The 18,505-nt window shown below is 51.7% G+C and overlaps 1 protein-coding gene and 1 long non-coding RNA gene across 2 annotated transcripts; one reads left to right on the top strand and one right to left on the bottom strand.

Moving 5' to 3' along the window:
- Nucleotides 1–6,291: 6,291 nt before the first annotated feature.
- Nucleotides 6,292–8,517, bottom strand: LOC129150473 (uncharacterized). Its single transcript, XR_008557228.1, has 2 exons — nt 8,452–8,517; nt 6,292–6,418 (listed from the first exon to the last, which is right to left on the bottom strand). It is a non-coding gene; the product is annotated as an uncharacterized LOC129150473 (long non-coding RNA).
- SRF (serum response factor) lies at nt 7,868–17,838 on the top strand. The gene is made up of 7 exons (XM_008153275.3): nt 7,868–8,740; nt 10,321–10,587; nt 12,167–12,428; nt 12,982–13,101; nt 14,066–14,257; nt 14,630–14,706; nt 15,443–17,838. Exons 1-7 carry the CDS (start codon nt 8,228–8,230, stop codon nt 15,536–15,538), a joined length of 1,527 nt encoding a protein of 508 aa, XP_008151497.1. The 5' UTR covers nt 7,868–8,227; the 3' UTR covers nt 15,539–17,838.
- Nucleotides 17,839–18,505: the final 667 nt, after the last annotated feature.

The following is an 18,505-nucleotide window of genomic DNA, read 5'->3' on the forward strand; positions in this document are numbered from 1 at the left end:
ATGGTATTGTTCCCATTTCACAGATTAGAAAGTGCTCAGGGAGGCCAGATAGTTTCCCCAGGTCACACAGCTGGTAATTGAGCCCCTTGCTTGTTGACATACAGTGTGTTACATCCCACAGATGTGCTGGAATGGGAAAAACAACCCAAGAACAATTTCTCTAGAGCAGTGTTTTTTGTTGCTGTTTTTGGTAAAACATGAACTCTGATCCATGTTCCTTTTTAAAAAACAACAACTATGTTGTTATTGATTTTAGAGAGAGGGGGAGAGAAACATCGATCCGTTGGCTCCTGCACACCTCTGACTGGGAATCGAGCTTTCAAACTGGAAACCAGGCATGTCCCCTGATCCGGAATCAAACCAGTGACTTCTGGGTGCCTGGGACGACTGAGCACCACGGCTGGGCTCTAAAGCAGTGTTTTTCAAGCTGTGGGGGGCTACAGTTAGCATTTTAAAAATATGGAACATGATAGAAACTGCCTTTTACAACATTTTGTTTGTAATATTTGATAGACGTTTGTGTATACTGGGTTATGTTATTAGTCAGCTATTGGGTGGTAATCCTGCATAATAACAGTCACAACAAATTTGAGTCACTACAACAAATCATTTTTCTCCCTCATAGATCTGAAGGTTGGTAAGGTTCAGCTAGTCTTGGTTGGATCTAGCTAAGTTCAGCTGGGCTTGATTGTAGGCTGTAGGACTGGTTTGGGTCTAACCTGCTGGTCCTAGAACATGCTCTCGTGTAGTAGCAAGAGCACACGAGATCAAGCCAGATCACGCAAGCACATACATTTGAAACCACAAGTCTGTTAACATGTTATTGGCCAGAGCACGTCACATGTCAAAACCCAGCAGCAGTAATAGGTTCTGCAAAGTCACATGGCAAAGGATGGGGATATGGAAGTCCAACACAGGGTGTGAAAAATGGGGAGCAAAAGCCTAGTTCCCCACTGATGGTGATGTGAAAATGATTTCTTAATATGGGTTGCACTCAGGAGTACTCTGCAAGGTCATTCATCACTAATCCTTTTCTCACTCCAGGTCTTTCTTGACCATTCAGCAGTGGCTAACATTGTCGGCCACATCTGCCTTTCCAAACTTCCCCCTCTTGACTGTGGTGATGGCATGCAGTCACCATCTTCTTCTGACCAGGCCTTCTCCAGCTCTGGCTGAGGCGTCCTTCTTCTGCCTGCTCTGGAGGCTACTGTGGTTCTGAATTCTCTTCCTGGCCTTGCTCTCTCTGTGTTCTCCCCTGTAGGAATCTCACATAAGTGGCTTTAATTGGCCCTTTAGTGTGGACAGTTCTCAAAGCATTAGCTGCAATTCCAGCCTTTTCCTCAAGCTCCAGACACACCTCCCCATTTCTTCTCTTTTTAACATTTAAATATGTATATATTTCAGAGAGGAAGGGAGAGGGAGATAGAAACTTCAGTAAGAGAGAATCATTGATTGGCTGCCTCCTGCCCGCCCCCTACTGGGGATCGAGCCCAAAACCCGGGCATGTGCCCTTGACTGGAATCAAACCCGGAACCCTTCAGTCAAACAGGCCAACACTCTAGCCACTTAGCCAAACCAGCTAGGGTTCATTCCCCATTTTTAAAAAAATAAATCTTTATTGTTCAGATTATTACAATTGTTTCTCTTTTTTCCCCCCATAGCTCCCCTCCACCCGGTTCCACCCCACCCACTGCCCTTACCCCCGGCCCCACTGTCCCCATCCATAGGTGTAGGATTTTTGTCCAGTCTCTTCCCGCACCCCCCACACCCCTTTCCCCCCGAGAATTGTCAGTCCACTCCCTTTCTATGCCCTTGGTTCTATTATATTCACCAGTTTATTCTGTTCATCAGGTTTTTTTATTCACTTGATTTTTAGATTCACTTGTTGATAGATATGTATTTGTTCATAATTTTTATCTTTACCTTTTTCCTTTTCTTAAAGAACACCTTTCAGCATTTCATATAATACTGGTTTGGCAGTGATGAACTCCTTTAGCTTTTTCTTATCTGTGAAGCTCTTTATCTGACCTTCAATTCTGAATGATAGCTTTGCTGGGTAGAGTAATCTTGGTTGTAGGTTCTTGCTATTCATCACTTTGAATATTTCTTGCCACTCCCGTCTGGCCTGCATAGTTTCTGTTGAGAAATCAGCTGACAATCGTATGGGTGCTCCCTTGTAGGTAACTGTTTTTCTCTTGCTGCTTTTAATATTCTCTCTTTGTCTTTTGCTCTTGGCATTTTAATTATGATGTGTCTTGGTGTGGTCCTCTTTGGATTCCTTTTGTTTGGGGTTCTCTGTGCTTCCTGGACTTGTAAGTCTATTTCTTTCACCAGGTGGGGGAAGTTTTCTGTCATTATTTCTTGAAATAGGTTTTCAGTATCTTGCTCTCTCTCTTCTTCTGGCACCCCCATAATTCGGATGTTGGTACGCTTGAAGTTGTCCCAGAGGCTCCTTACACTATTTTCATATTTTTGGATTCTTTTTTCTTTTTGCTTTTCCAGTTGGGTGTTTTTTGCTTCTTTGTATTTCAAATCTTTGACTTGATTCTTGCGATCCTCTATTCTGCTGTTGGATCTCTGTATATTATTTTTTATTTCAGTCAGTGTATGTTTAATTTCTAGTTGGTCCTTTTTCATGTCCTCAAGGGTCTCGCTAAATTTATCGGCCTTTTCTAGAAAATTCTTGAAAAACCTTATAACCATGGTTTTGAACTCTATATCCAGTATTTGCTTTCCTCCATTTCTTTCATTTGTGACCTGTTTCTTTGTCTCCTCATTTTGGCTGCTTTCCTGAGTTGATAGAGTGGCTTTGTGTGCTAGGTGTCCTATAGGGCCCAGTGGCTCAGCCTCCCCAGTTACCTGAGGTGGACACTCTTGGTGCACCCCTTTGTGGACTGTGTGCACAGTCTTGTTGTAGTTAAGCCTTGATGTTGGTATCACTGGGAGGAATTGACCTCCAGGCCAATTGGCTGTGAGGATCAGCTGTGTCTACGATGGGAGAACTTCTATGCTGGAGACACCCTTATGAGACATGACTTGCTTCAGTTGGGCTTTGGTGCTCACTGAGTCTGCCCCCCTGAGTGTGTCCCTTATGGATCTGAGGAGTTGTAATCTGGATGGTCCCACTCTGACCCCTGGATACACTGGCTCTTGGATCTCCAAGGAGGTGCTAATTTAGCCTCTGCCTGAGGCCACGCAGCAGGAGCTACAGAGAGATCTGCAGATTCCTCTTCTTTGTTTGGGTTTTGGAGGTGCCCAGATGAGGCCCAGCTATGAAGCAATGCAAGCTGCTGTGGGGCCTTGGTCTTCTTTTGGATGTTCTGGGTCTCACTGACTCAGCTGCAGTTTGTTAGGTAAGTTTAGAATTAAAAGGACCAGGCCATTCATACGCAAAAGCCTCTGCGCTCAGCTTGGATGGGGCGGAGTCTCAGGGCAGAGCACACAGCAATGGCTTCCGGTCAACCCTGCCCTAAGAGGCCCCTGGGTCTCAGTGTCCTGCGGTAATTGCTGCAAGCACCTCTGAGAGAAAGCTGCCCTCAAGTTTCGCCCACTGCCAGACAGTCCAGTTTCTCCCCATATGAGTCTGGGTCCCTAGAGTCTGGCCCGGAACTGGAGTTCAGAGCAGTCGGGAGCTTTTGTCTCCCTCCCGATTGAGAAAGCCAGCCGCGTACTCAGTTGCCAGCCCTCTCCGCACGCGCACCTCTGTACCTCTGCCTCCTGCAGCTCCTCTGAGTCTCAGTGTGCTTTTCTCTTTCCTTCTACTTGTAGAATTTCCACTCAGCCAGCCTTCCTGTGGTTCTGGATGATGTCCGTTTTGTCTTTTAGTTGTAGTTTTGAAATTGTTGTGCGAGGCAGCAGTTCAGGTGTTTACCTATGCCGCCATCTTGGTTTCTCCCCTCATTCCCCCTTTCTTACAAGACATTTTCCGCTGCTTGTTTCCATGGGCCCAAACTGAATTTCTCCCAAACCTGGTTCTCTAAGCCAAGTTCTCTCTTTCCATTAATGGTACCACTGAAGATTTTATTCAAAATCTCAATCTATCATGAGTCTCTTCTGTGTACCCCCCTCCCCGTGCAGTCTGTCACCGAGATCCACTTACTATACCTTTTCCCTGTTTCTATCGTTGCTTCATTTTAAGAGAAAAAAAAAAATTGTATAAGAGTAATACTGATCATGGAAGAAATCAAACGGTGCAGACTTGTATAAAGCAAGAGATCCATTCTGCTAATCCCTCTCATCCTCTCCAATGGTAAACATTAGTGATTGGAGCATGGCTTTCCAGACTTTTCCTAGGCCCACTGACTCACGGCCTCTTTTCCTTTCCATTCCCTCTAATGCTGCCATTACAATTGAGACCTCTTTTCTTCTATGTGCGGAATGCACACGTAAAGGTTAACTCCAAATGAAAAGTTTTAGATTGTTAGTAATTTTTTGTGTGACAGTAATTTTTAAAAGTACTCCTTAATATTTGTTCTGAATGATAAAAATCAGGAGAAGGAAAGAGAGCAGGGTGGGAATGGTGTGGTATGAGGGGATCTGGCTGGAATTCTGATGCCCTTTTGGAGGTGCTTCAAGGTCTGGGGTAGATGCAAGCTCCCACCTTCCAGGGGACTGCTGTGATTTCGACCTTATCAGAGAAGCACCAAACTCACATTCCAGAGAGGCCAGACAGGGCTTATCTGAGCTCAGTGGGCTGTATGGGCTATAGGGAGCCTGAGAGCAGATGCCTCTTCCATGGCCACCATTCAACTCAGCTCTAGGCTGTAGTGCTCCTGTGGGCACGTCAGCCTGGAGTTGCTAAAAATTCCAGTTTTTGTGTGAGGTTGGATATTCAGATTTTTATATAAAATCCTGATTTAAAAATATTATATAACCCAAACAAAACACATCTATTCGGGAGGACCACTATGTAAAGTATGTGATTGTCTAACTACTATGTTGTACACCTGAAACTAACACAAAGTAATACTGAATGTAAACTGTAATCTCTCTGTATAAAAAGCTAATACGCAAACTGTCCCCTCGGGAGTTCTATCGGGAGTTTGATCGTGCACTATGATGTGCGCTGACCACCACGGGGCGGTGTGGAACATGACGGGTGACCATTGGCGGCAGCCGTGGCGGGGCGCTGAGGGAGCAAGGGAAGGGGGAGGCGGGGAGGTGGGGGCAGGGACCAAGTAGTGGCAGCACACGGGTGGTGAAGGAAGGAGGAGGTGGGGAGGCAGGGAGGTGGGGGGAACCTTGCTGTGGCAGTACGCACGGGTGGCAAGGGAAGGCAGGGAACCTGATGGGCCCTGATGCTGGCCAGGCCTAGGAACCCTACCTGTAGTGCATGAATTTCATGCACTGGGCCTCTAGTTTAAAAATAAAGTAAAATACATCTATGAACCAGTTTTTTTGTGTGTTTTTTTAAATCCTCACCCAAGGATATTTTTTCATTGATTTTTAGGGGGAGTAGAAGAGAGAGGGAAAGACAGAGAGAAACATCAATATGAGAGAAACACATAGATTGGTTGCCTCCTGCATGAGCACTGACCAGGGCCCCGGCTGAGGAGGAGCCTGCAACCTGGGCATGTGCCCTTGACCGGTATTGAACCTGGGACCCTTTGGCCTGGTCCGGACGCTCTATCCGCTGAGCCAAACCTGCTAGGGCTGAACCGGTTTTTTAATTGACTTGATCTACATTAACAGTTTTAGCTTCTGAACCTGCAGTAAGCCAACATAGTTTGGCGGGGGCCCGGGGGGGCCTGCCCAGTGGTAACAAGGGGCTGTGACGATGAAGCCATCCCAAGGAGTTGTACTAACATTGGTGTGCAATAGCCCAGGGGCTGAGTGGAATTGGAGAGAGGGCAGCCTATTTGAAGGAAAGCTGAGAATTGTTCGCTACCCAGTGGATGTGGCAGGCAGCAGCTGTCTTCTGGGGTGCCACTGCTGCGTCTAAACTAGGGGTCTCACACAGAAAAGTCTTTAGAAGTCAGGCAGGAACGGACCACAGGGCTGTGATTGTAGAACTGTTGCTCAAATCGCAGTCCCAAGCACCATCTGTGGCCCTGAAGCCCTTCTGTAACCTATTTATCTATTTGACCTGTTCTTCCTCTTGAACTAACACATTCCATATGCTTAACTGCCTGTGGTGGAGACTAAATTAGGAAAAGAAAAAGAGCTCTTTAAAACTACTGGGAAAAGGGAAACGGGAGGGCTCTTAATTCCTTTATTTAGAGGTCTGATGAATGAGTCCATGTTTTTAATATAGTTGTGTGTATATATGTATATACACACATAGCTCACAAAAACACTTGAACATACTTTATTTCAGTATTTCTCAGTTTTGGGACTGGGACCCAGTAAGATATGCAGTTGACGTCATCCAGTACACACGTGTTGAACCATATGAATGACGCTATCCCACCTTCTTGACCTATAAAAGAGAAATTTTATAGGGTTCAACCCCAAAATAATGGGAACAAGAGTTTTATGCAACAATATTTTACCCTTGCTTCTTGTGATACTCATTTACTTTAAATGCTGGTTGCAGTACACTAAATTGATTTCCTTCACTGCCTCTTAATCTTCACCACTTTTTAAGGTAGGAATCATCACCCTCTCCCACCCCATCACACAGAGGATGTTCATCTCAGGGATGCCCTGATTGTCCCAGGTAGCTCCTATTAACGACCTCTTCCTTTGTGCTTTAGTCTTCATCTCACTTAATCTGCATTAAGAGCCTCATGGGATGGGTCCCAACAATGAGGAATATGAAGTTTGGAGAGGCCAGACACTTGTTTCTGGCACACGGCTAGGAAGAGAAAGATTCCAGATTTGAATAATTTATGTAACAGCAAAGCCGAAGCTATTTTCACGGCTTTGGAGCGAAGGCCCAGAACGAGACCCTGAACCTGGCCTTTGCAGCACCCTCGTTGGAACTTTTCTTCTTCTCCTCTGGGCTTTGCAGAGAAGGGCGTGTGTGCGCGCTTGCTGGCTTGCTTAAACTTTCTGCTCGGCTACACTTTTTCCCAGGCCTCTGCACTGGCTGAAGGGTGGGCTTTATCCCTGGGACCACCCCCTCCCCATCCCATCCCGCAGCTGGAAGTCTTCACTGATCTCCATCTCTCCTCCCCTGCCCCCATCGGGGAGGCAGACTATCTCCCCGGTCTTTTCCAGATGTACGTCTGCCAAAGACCTCCCCCAGTATAGAAGATGATGAATGAGGACTGGAGAGCCGGCCTGGTGGGAAAGTGTCGTCGCCTTGAAAAGAGAAAGAGAAAGGAAGTTGGGCGTGGGGGTGGGGGTGGGGAGGGTAAGAGTTGGAACGGAGTGGCCAGGGGGCGACCAGTCTGGACACTAGGGACCCAAGCCCCCGCCACTCGGCCAGTTCCTTTGCCTCCCTCAGGAAGGCGTGGGTAAATGCTCCAATCCCTGCACTCCGGTGGAATCTGGGCTGTTATATCATTTACTGCAGCCCGCACAATGCACTCAGGAACTACCCCAGTGCTTGTTTCCAGCCCTCCCAGTGCCGGGTTCCCAGTGTGCTCCCTCTCCTCCGCAAGATTGCGCTCCGGTCCGCTCCTAGGTTTCCTCTCCGCAGGTCCCTCCCAATTCTTTCTACCACTCTCTGGTCAGGGGGGTGGAGTCGTACCGCCTCTCCCTTTCCTTTAAGAGACGTCGGCTCCGCCCCTTTCGGAGTCGCGGTCTGACGCCCGAGGACTGCAGCGAGTTCGGGATGTTTATGCAAATAGGCGCCCCCTGTGGGCCAATGGGGAGCGGAGGTGCCGGAACGGTGGACCAATGGGGCGGGGGCTTAGGGGCTCACCATATAAGGAGCGGCCTCGCCATAAAAGGAAACATTGTATCTCTTTATATGGGGGGGAAGGGTCGGGGGATCCCTCGCCGCCTGCGCGTGGTCCCGGCCCCCTCCACCCGCCGTCCCCGCGGTGGCCAGCAGCCTCTGCCCCCGGGGGGACGCTGACGGCCGCCGGGCGCGCCGCCGTAGCATACGGATAGGGGGCGCTCCGCGCGGCCTGGGGCAACCCGGGCCACAGGGGCAAGAAAGTGAGGGCCCAGGTCGGCCGGGGCGTGCAGGGGCCCCGGGTTCGCAGCGGCGGCGGCGGCAGTGATAGCGGCACTAGCAACAGCGGGAGCGCCGGGTTGAGCCGGGAAGCCGATGGCGGCGGCGGCGGCGGCTCCAATTCCTCGCTGACTGCCTGTCCGTCCTCCTGCACTGAGCGCCATGTTACCGACCCAAGCTGGGGCCGCGGCGGCGCTGGGCCGGGGCTCGGCCCTGGGGGGCAGCCTGAACAGGACTCCGACGGGGCGGCCGGGCGGTGGAGGTGGCGGCGGTGGCGGGACTCGCGGGGCTAACGGGGGCCGGGTCCCCGGGAACGGCGCGGGGCTCGGGCCGGGTCGCCTCGAGCGGGAGGCTGCAGCAGCAGCGACAACCACCCCGGCACCCACCGCGGGGGCCCTCTTCAGCGGCAGCGAGGGCGACTCGGAGTCGGGCGAGGAGGAGGAGCTGGGCGCGGAGCGGCGCGGCCTGAAGCGAAGCCTCAGTGAGATGGAGCTCGGCATGGTGGTCGGTGGGCCCGAGGCGGCGGCGGCGGCCGCGGGGGGCTACGGGCCGGTGAGCGGGGCCAAGCCGGGTAAGAAGACGCGGGGCCGCGTGAAGATCAAGATGGAGTTCATCGACAACAAGCTGCGGCGCTACACGACCTTCAGCAAGAGGAAGACGGGCATCATGAAGAAGGTACGGGACCGGGAGGCTGGCCGGCCGCGGGGAACCCGGAGGGTGGGGACGCGCAGGGGGAGCCTGGGAGGAAGGCAGAGCCGGGGCGGAGGTGAGAGGCGGCGAGTCCGCAGGAGGTGTGTGGGAGGAGATGGCTCTTACCCCGGGACCGATAAGGGGAGGGGCCGCCAGGGAAATGTGGGTAGAGGGGAGTAGCTGCGAATGTCCGGGAAAGAGGGGAAAGGCGCCAAGGTGGGAGTGACGGGCGCGAGAGAGGAACTGGGCCCTTGCCGAGTGAAGGGGCGAGGAGTGGTATTGGGAGGCTGCTGGGAGGTGTTTAAGGAAATCCAGGGATCAATAGTAGGTCCGTTGCACTGGTGTTTGGGAAGGGCTCCCCAAAACCAGGGAGCAGAAGAGAAGGTATGCAGGTGAGAAGGCTGGAAGCAGTGTAACAATGAGGGAGCATACGTGGGAGGAAGGTGGGCACCGCCGATGTAGTACTAGCTGGAAGGACAGGCAAGGCTGATGACGGAATGGGGCTCAAGAGCTCCAGGTGAGGGAGCAGGGCAGGAGAACTGGCCGCCCTGAACCGCAGGGACCAAACCAAGTGCTGCGATGGCCATGTGTCTTAGCTGCATCCACTGGAAGCCTGCACACTCCCTGTAAGACAGGCTTCAGAATCATGTGTCTTTCAGACCAGTGGGGTTTCCAGCCCTAGGGAGAATCTGTGCATGGAGATTGGTGGGGAGGCAGGGAGGTTTGCAGATGTACCTAGAAAATCCTTTTCTGTCAGATTATCCAGTGAAAGGGGGTGAGGAAAGGAGTTGTCTTGGGGTGTAGAAGATATGGGACAGGATGGAAGCAGAACTGGGGACCAAGAAGCTAGAATTCTGGAAAAATGGGCTGGGGTTTCTGTTTGTCCCATATAAAAGTCAGAGCTGCTTCCAAGGTGGGTTTGTGGAACCTTGTTGGCTGTGAGGATACCATCCATGGGGCCATCCTTGATGGCCCCCTTTCTGGGCTCATGGCAGGTAATCTAGCCCCCATCTCCCATCAGTCCAGACACTGCTGTGGCAAGACAAAGGAAGAAAAAAAGAGTAGCACAGTATTATAGGGCAGAAGACAAATGGCAACAGGTTAGTGCCTGTGCAGTTTCTGGGAGGAAACATGGGACATTTTAGGGTTTAGGTGGCTCCCTAATGTCTTATGTGGGTCTGGACAGTAGTGACTTCTAGTACAGCAGCGAGTTCGTCCTTGTCCTGTGACGGAGGAGGGGACGAGAGCCATCTCTCTGAGGCTGGGCACCAAGCTGTAGTGAGGAGCAGCTACTTGGGCCCCTCTGTGTCCACTGAGGTTATATGTTCTGTCAAGAGGGGGTTGTACTGTTGGCAGGTCAGCAGGGCTGCTCCTCAGAGAAGGGGCATGGCATTTTTCTGCTCTCCGGTTCACCTTCAGATGTTCTGGTAGGACCACCTCTAGAGAGGAAGGTCATTGTGGGAGTGGGGGCTGGATATCACTGTGTACCACCCCTCTCCCCTGCTTCCCAAGGCAGGTAGAGATAAGTTTTGCTGACCTCCCCATCTCCTCCCCATTATCCCCAGGCCTATGAGCTGTCCACGCTGACAGGGACACAGGTGCTGTTGCTGGTGGCCAGTGAGACAGGCCATGTATATACCTTTGCCACTCGAAAACTGCAGCCCATGATCACCAGTGAGACTGGCAAGGCACTGATTCAGACCTGCCTCAACTCGCCAGACTCTCCGCCCCGCTCAGACCCCACCACAGACCAGAGAATGAGTGCCACGGGCTTTCAAGAGACAGACCTCACCTACCAGGTGTCTGAGTCCGACAGCAGTGGGGAGACCAAGGTGTGTTTGGGTCCCCAATCGGAGGGAGAGGAAGGGGAGGGACTTGACCGGCAGAGAGGGGAGGGGGTCCCTCTCACTTCCTCACCAAGGACAGGTGGTAGGTGCACACTGGTGTGGAGTGGAGCCGGGTTAGTACCCCTCATCCTAGGGGCAGGTGTCCATCCTCGCTATCCTGACAGGAGGCCGGCCCACTAGATAAGCGGGCGGCCTCCGTGCCCATATAAGGCGGGCTCCGGCTCCACGCCGGCCTCCCGCCTGAAGCCCGCCTGCCTGGCAGGGCCCTCGCATTCCTCGCGCCAGCTGTCTCCCGCTAGGGGTGGGGGCGTAGCCCAGCCCAGCCCTCCCGGCAGGCCGGGCCACTGGAGAGGAGGAAGTGAGCACTCCTGGGTTCCCGGGTCCTGGGAACCCAGCACCGTCGGCAGGTGGGCTGGCTGGCTGGGCCGAAGACTACCTTACTGGCCAGTCACCTACCTCCTCAGGATGTCCGGACCTGGGCACCATAGGGAGTGTATTCCCGGCTGCTAGGGATGCCGGCCCTAGTTACGCCTCCCCCTTCCTTTTCCCGGTAAGGAGAGGGGGCGGAGCTTCCTTCCTAGTTCCTCTGGGGTACTCCACCTTCCGGGTCCTTCACTAACTGGCCAATTGGAGGAAGCGGCACTGTTTGCCTTAGCAACGCCTTCACCAATCAGGGGCTTTGAGCGCGTCTGATTAGCAAACATCCCGCTCTGACCAATCCCCAGTATTAGAGCCCCTCAGTCCTCTGGGCTTGGCTCTCAGCCCCTGGTTTCCTCCTTCCCCTTCTAAAAACAAAGGCTCCCTGAGGGGAAAGTCAATGCTTTAGACTTTCCCCTCGTGTGGTGGCATCTGTAATAATTTTTAGACTCTTAGCAGTAGGGCTTATTCCCAGAAAATGTTGCTGGATGAATAAATTCTTTTGGTAATTGAAATCTTAAGTATTTGTCATAAAGTGCCAACCCCCTAAAATCTCTCTCAAACCATAAGTTCCCTGAAAAACTCTCGGTCCCTATCTCAGAAGCCTGGCAAATATGAGCTGGAAGGACCCTTTTAAAGAGGGCACAGTAGCCCAGTCCTCTCATATTTACAGAAGAAGAAAACTGAAGCTCAGAAAGAGTGAGTAATTTCCCAGGGTCACACAAATGCCAAAACTGGGAACAGACCCCTGGTGTCCTGATCCTCCAGCCAAGGTGATGGCCATAGTCCATTGGGGCAGAACTCAGGGAATTATGATAATCATATTTATCATTATCTTATGATAAATAAGAGCAGCAAATACTTACTGCTCTTTTTATGTGCCAGGCATTGTTCTAACAACTTTAAGTATGTTACCCTATTTATTCTTCACAACACCTATGGGCTAGGTATTATCCTCCTTTCATAGACAGGAAACTGGAGCATAGCAGTTCAATAACTTGCCCATGGACCAGGCAGCAGATAAATGACAGAGCTGTGATTTGAACCCAAGTACCCTAGTTCCGGTCTGGGCTGTCAATCTGCATTAAGCTTCTGCAGGGTCAGGGTCTGGTAGAGGCTCACTGCTCCATCTCTACTCTGGGTGCAGGACTCACTGAAACCAGTGTTCACAGTCACCAACCTGCCGGGTACCACCTCCACCATCCAAACAGCACCTAGCACCTCTACCACCATGCAAGTCAGCAGCGGCCCTTCCTTCCCCATCACCAACTACCTGGCACCAGTGTCTGCTAGTGTCAGTCCCAGTGCTGTCAGCAGTGCCAACGGGACTGTGCTGAAGAGTACAGGCAGTGGCCCTGTCTCCTCTGGGGGCCTCATGCAGCTGCCTACCAGCTTCACCCTCATGCCTGGTGAGTCACAAGGGGCAAATTGAGCATGGGAAGAGTGGGTTTAGGGTTGGCACAAGGAGAACCTCTTCCCCTGCTCAGAAGGAGGGTGAACAGGGGGCCAGGGCCTGAGAGAAGCCTATTGTGTCCCGTTGGCAAGCATGCCTCTCCCCATTGGAACCTCTGTTATCCTTGTCAGTAAGTTTCAGCCATATGCTCTGGCCTTGTCTAGCCAGCCCAGCCCTGGGTCCCCCATTGCCACAGGGACAGTAGACATTCTGTCACTTCCCTACCTTGACTAGAGGGCAGATCATGTCCCTGATGGGTCAATACCAACTCCCTGAAAAGGAAAGAGGCAAGGCATAGGGCGGGAGGAGGTGGGAAGAGCAAAAGCAGAGTATAGAAGCCCCTGGAGACCAAGATTCAGGACTGGAAGGGCCTTTTTGGCTCCCAGAAAAGATAGTGATGGGAATTGGGCAGCAGTGTGTCAGACCCTGGGCATGTGGGTGTTTGAGGGTGCTTGGTGCAGGTGGTGGCTGGGTAGGACAGAGCACAAGTAAGTCTCTGTGTCTCATAGGTGGGGCAGTGGCCCAGCAAGTTCCAGTGCAGGCCATTCAGGTGCACCAGGCCCCACAACAAGCGTCTCCCTCTCGCGACAGCAGCACAGACCTCACGCAGACCTCCTCCAGCGGGACAGGTATAGCTTGAAGCTCTGTCATTTCTTCATGTGGAGACTGAGCCTTTTGGCTTAACCCTTATCCTAATCCTTAAGAGAAAGTCAGGTGGGGGTGGCTGGGTTTTGTATCCTGCCCTGCAGTAGGGCTGTGGATTCAAAGAAGAAATCAGGGACCATTGAAGCCACCCTCCTCCTCATTCAGATGAGAAGCCTGAGGCCCAGAAAGGAGAAGTTACTTGCCCAAAGGTTCACATTTGCTTAGTTACCAGGAAGGATTTATAGGGCAGATATCTCCTTGTGGGAGGGTGTCCTAGGGTTAGAGTAGCCATAATTCTCCTCAGCGTCTCTAGTCATTCCAGATATGATGAAACACTTTCAGAATAAAGTTACTTTTAAGTTCTTGTTATTTACAACCTTGTTATACAAAGTGTGATCTATGGAGGACCAGCATCACCCTGGAGCTTGAGAGGAATGCGGACTTTTAAGCCTCACCTCAAACCCACTAAATCAGAATGTGCATTTTTAACCAGAACCCCAGGTGACTGTATGCACATTAACATTGGAGAAGTGCAGGTTTAAAAGATGCATTTGTTAGCCACACATTTAGGAAGAAGGAGGAGGAATGAAAACAAATAAAAATAATGAAGCTCCCTAAAGGGGGAATAGTATCTGAGGTTCCTTAGGTTGGGTCAGTTACTGTAATCTTTGTTTTTCCCAGGGCCTTAGGGTCTTGGAACAGAGAACTCAGCAAATAGACAATTGAACAGCACGATGTGGTAGGATAAATTAAAGGCTGGTGCTGTTGTGTTCTAGAAAAATAAGGCTTTTCTTAGTTGATGACAGGTAGCAGAGGAACGAGTCTTGTCTGGCTGCTGAGCTGGGAAATGGCTAGAGAGCTCCGGAAGCTTGGAATTCCTAGGGGTGGGATGGGAGATATCAGTGGGGACCAGTGTCAGCCTCACTGACATGTGTCTGTATTTGCCAGTGACCTTGCCCGCTACCATCATGACGTCATCTGTACCCACAACTGTGGGCGGCCACATGATGTACCCTAGCCCCCATGCGGTGATGTATGCACCCACCTCGGGCCTGGCTGATGGCAGCCTCACCGTGCTCAATGCCTTTTCCCAGGCGCCATCCACCATGCAGGTGTCCCACAGCCAGGTCCAGGAGCAAGGTGAGTTGGGGGGTAGGGCTGAGAAAAGGAGGACCATTGTCTCCCTTACACAGACACACACCGACACATACACACACACGCTTTCTCCCCCACCTCTGGTATATATGTCCACACAAACTAGGATGCTCATACATGCTTCTACACATATACACACAGATACTTGCATACACACTCTGGCACCCATGCCTGTCTACTTAGACATTCATGCACACTTGAACCCTCACACTCACACACACACTTGGACACAATTGGACACTCACCCTAGGGCATTTACATCTGAGACTCACCCAGTCATTTGTGCCTTTATCAGCTCCAATAACTGGAAGTTTCTCTTGAGCAAGCAATTTGCGTATCTCCCACTTTCCAATGCAGGTGGCGTCCCCCAGGTGTTCCTGACAGCACCATCTGGGACAGTGCAGATCCCTGTTTCTGCAGTTCAACTTCACCAGGTAGGTGGGAACCCCTTCCACCCATCCCAGCCAGCCAGCTACTTTGTTTGGTTGTGTTTGTTATTATTAATCCTCACCCGAGGATATGTTTTTCCATTGATTTTATTTTATTTTTTAGTTTTTTCCAGGTCCTCTTTTTATTTTTATTTTTTAAAAATATATTGTTATTGATTTCAAAGAGGAAGGGAGAGGGAGAGAGAGAAACATCAATGATGGGAATCATGAATCGGCTGCCTCCTGCATGCCCCCTACTGGGGATTAAGCCCACAACCTGGGCATGTGCCCTCGATCGGAATCGAACCCAAGACCCTTCAGTCCACTGAGCCAAACTGGCTAGGGCTTTTCCATTGATTTTTAGAGAGAGTGGAAGGGAGGGGGAGAGACAGAGAGAGAAACATCAACGTGAGAGAGACACATCAGTTGGTTGCCTCCCGCATGTGCCCTGACCAGGGCTAGTGATCAAACCTGCAACTGAGGTACATGCCCTTGGTCAGAATCGAACCCATGACCCTTTAGCCCTTGGGCCAATGCTCTAACCGCTGAGCAACTGGCTACGGCCAGCCAGCTACTTCTTTATCTTGGGGATTCCATTACTAGTTAGTCAAAGCTAAGATTCCTAGCCAGAAGGCCTATCTGTTTTCCTGGTCAGACCTGTGGTGGGCGGGCAGGCAAGCGGAGGTCTGAGCTGGCTGACCTGTTCCTGCCCCCATTTCCTTACACATCCACTTCCCTCCAGATGGCTGTCATAGGGCAGCAGGCCGGGAGCAGCAGCAACCTCACCGAGTTACAGGTGGTGAACCTGGACGCCGCCCACAGCACCAAGAGTGACTGATCTGCCCTGCCGCCCTGGACAGATGGCCCAGGGGATGGCACCACTTATTTATTGTTGCCTTTTCACGTTTTCTTCACACACATGTTGACGGGCCGCAGGAGGGAGGCGGGGAGGAGCAGTGGGCAGCCACAGGACTGAGCCCTCTCACTCCAGCCAAAGAAATGGGCCAGCCTACCCTCCACCCCGTCCTCCCTCACTCTCCCCTTCTTCTGGCTCCACCTCCCATTTCTGTTGATGGTGGGGCTGCCCTCCCTCCTCAGACTTCCCTTGCCAGCTTGGCTCCATGTTTGCCATGAGTATTAGCTTTCCCAGTGGGACCGTGCCCCACCTACCACAACAGATCTTTGTGGGACTAGGTACCATTCCCTCCCCCCTCCCCCCACCTCGAGGAAGCAGTGGGGTCCTCTGTCCAGCCTCAGTGCTGACCCCATGTCAGTACTGTGTCTGCCACAGGCTGGGTCAGTAGAGCCCTCTCCAGGGAGCCAGCTGCGGAGACGTGGCTTCTTCCCTCATGCTACCCGCCTGCAGCCCCTACAGCTCCAAGTAGCTGGGCCTGTGCAGGGAGCAGGTCCCTGGGGCCGTCTGCCCTGCCTTGCCGCTCCCTTGGGAACTCCAGGGGCTCCTGGGTTGGAGGGAACCATCATTGTTCCTTCTCCCCATCTTCCCCCCCCTCTCCTCCCAGCTGCTTTACTTAAAGTTGATTTTGAACTTTTTATTTGAGGAGACGAAGTGAAAACAAATCTATAAATATATATTTTTAAAATATTTAACTTTTTTTTATGGAGTTTTTCTCGTCCCCCTCCCTGCCCAAGCTCCCTTTCCCTGGGGAGCCCAGGGCTCCCCAGAACTGGCTGGGCCTCTGGGGACAGAGCCACCCCTGAGCTTGGGGCCCACCAGTGTGTGGGGGAGACTCTGGGATTGCCCGGTCCTGGGTTATTTCCAGGAGGAAACCGGGGGAGGGGCCCTCAGACCATGCCACAATGGGATGGGGAGGGTGACCCACAGCTCTGGGCCTCTTTTTTTGCCCTCTAGGGCTGTTGCTAGGGAGAGGGAAGAGGGAGACCAAATGGTGGGGTGTCAGGTAGAGGAAACTGACTTCATTTGTGCCACATGCATGGGCATTGCAGCCTTGTGCTCCCCAGGCCTGCAGCTGCTTGGGGTCCAAGTTGCAGTGAGCAGGGTGGGATCTGGGAGGGGGTGAGAGGCAGGAAAGGGGGTCAGAAAAATGGGAGCAGCTCTTGGCTGAGTGCAGTGATAGGGGAACCAGAAGTGGGCAGCTCTCCCAGGGAGTGAGCAGCTACTGTAACTTTTTAAAATTAAGACAAAAAGCCTTGAAGAAAATGACTTTATTTTTCTAAGTGTAACCTCAGTATTTATGTAATTTGTACAGGGGCCGTGCCCCACCCCCCTCCCCCCTTTGGGGTAGACCTTCAGGGTGGGCCAACACGGGGAGGGTCTTTTACCCTGTGTCAGAGCCCATCTTCACCCCCAATATCCAGAAAGGAAGCTTTTTCAGAACAGGGCAGCAGTTGGGTGGAGTTTTATTAACCCTATGACTGCCTTCAGTAGGAACAAGCCTCTTCTGTGATTAGGTGAAGGGGTGGGGGGAGATTTTACGCACAGCCTAGTTATCAAGGGGATGATTTGCCAACATTTTTTGAGTATCCCCTAACCTCTAACCCCCATTGCTGTCTTGCCCCAATTTAGGGTGCCAAGATAGAAGTCACCTTTCTGCGCTTTCTCCTGGAGAGAGCTGGGGCTTATGGGTGGCTTACAAGGCTGGGGCATGGCAAATCAGGGGCCAGAGAGTGGGGGGGCTTGGGACTCAGGTCTGTAACTGCCCAGCCCTTTTCTCTGCTCTTGTTTCACTCCACCCTCACTCACTCACTTTCCAACTCCCCCACAAGGGGAGGAGACCTTGATGAATTCCTCCTCTCCTTCCCACAAAAGACAGACCCAGTGAGTGAATCAGGCAAAGTGCTTATAGTGTGTGTTGTGTGAGCATGGCCTTGGGAGAACATGCGTGCATCAGGGATAAGGTGGCATTTATATGTGCAGCAACCCTTGGTGTTTCCCTTCCTTGGTGGCTCTGGGGTGTGTGTGTGTGTGTGTGTGTGCGTGCGTGTGCTTGCGCTTGAGTGAATGTGTGTGTGAATGTGGGGTGTGTATGTCAGTGATTTCTACTTCCCTGGGATGCTGACCCAGGAATAGTGGACGTGGTCACAGTCCTATGTACAGAGCTTTCTTTTGTATTAAAAAAAAATTACTCTTTCAATAAATGTATCATTTTTGTGCACAGACTGTGGGATCTTTGCCTCTGTTTTTCCATCTAGGGAGGGATGGAGGTCTGAACAGGAATTAAACCCCAAAAGCTGCTTCTCTGAGAAGGAAGCCTAGTTGCTTGATGAAAACAACAGCAATACTAAGGAGTGCTTTGCGCTGTTAAACTCTGAACGATTTAATTTAAGAAACATTTCGCTGGGCTGGGGATCTTATCTAATTGCATGGCTTTGCTGGGTGCCTAGGTCAACACAGAGATAAGCAATTTTAATTAATAGAAACTGACTCTACCAATCTAAAGCATTGCTGAGGGGTTTGGGAAACTCATGGCCACGTGACCTAATAAAACCTCAAAGGACAGCCCTAGGTGGGAGTGTGGGTTACTAGGTTTCAGGGGGATGAGGACGGCACACCCAGAGAAAGGGAAGGGGGTTTCTTCAAAGTTGTCTGTGGATGGAAAGGGCTGCCTACTGCTGCAAAGGCATGGAACACCGTGACTGCGACCGCGGGCTCCGCCTGCCGCGGCCCCGGCGCAGCGGCTCACAGAGACCACGCATGCTCCACGGGCGCGCTCCGCTCCGCTGTGGGCCGCGGGGGGACCCGTAGACGCCCGGCTGGGCGTGCACTCGCCGTGTGACCCGGAAGGGAGCTGCTGAGAAGGCGGGGCCAGGACGGCGGGACCGGCCT

Source organism: Eptesicus fuscus, chromosome 10 (genome assembly GCF_027574615.1).
Source record: "Eptesicus fuscus isolate TK198812 chromosome 10, DD_ASM_mEF_20220401, whole genome shotgun sequence".
Lineage (NCBI taxonomy): Eukaryota > Metazoa > Chordata > Mammalia > Chiroptera > Vespertilionidae > Eptesicus > Eptesicus fuscus.

What these genes read in the sequence shown, in the direction of transcription:
- SRF (XM_008153275.3), top strand. Translation starts at nt 8,228, where the DNA reads ATGTTACCGACCCAAGCTGGGGCCGCGGCGGCGCTGGGCCGGGGCTCG. An exon ending in AGACGGGCATCATGAAGAAG is followed by an intron (nt 8,741 to 10,320) that starts GTACGGGACCGG and finishes CATTATCCCCAG; the next exon opens with GCCTATGAGCTGTCCACGCT. An exon ending in CTGCAGTTCAACTTCACCAG is followed by an intron (nt 14,707 to 15,442) that starts GTAGGTGGGAAC and finishes ACTTCCCTCCAG; the next exon opens with ATGGCTGTCATAGGGCAGCA.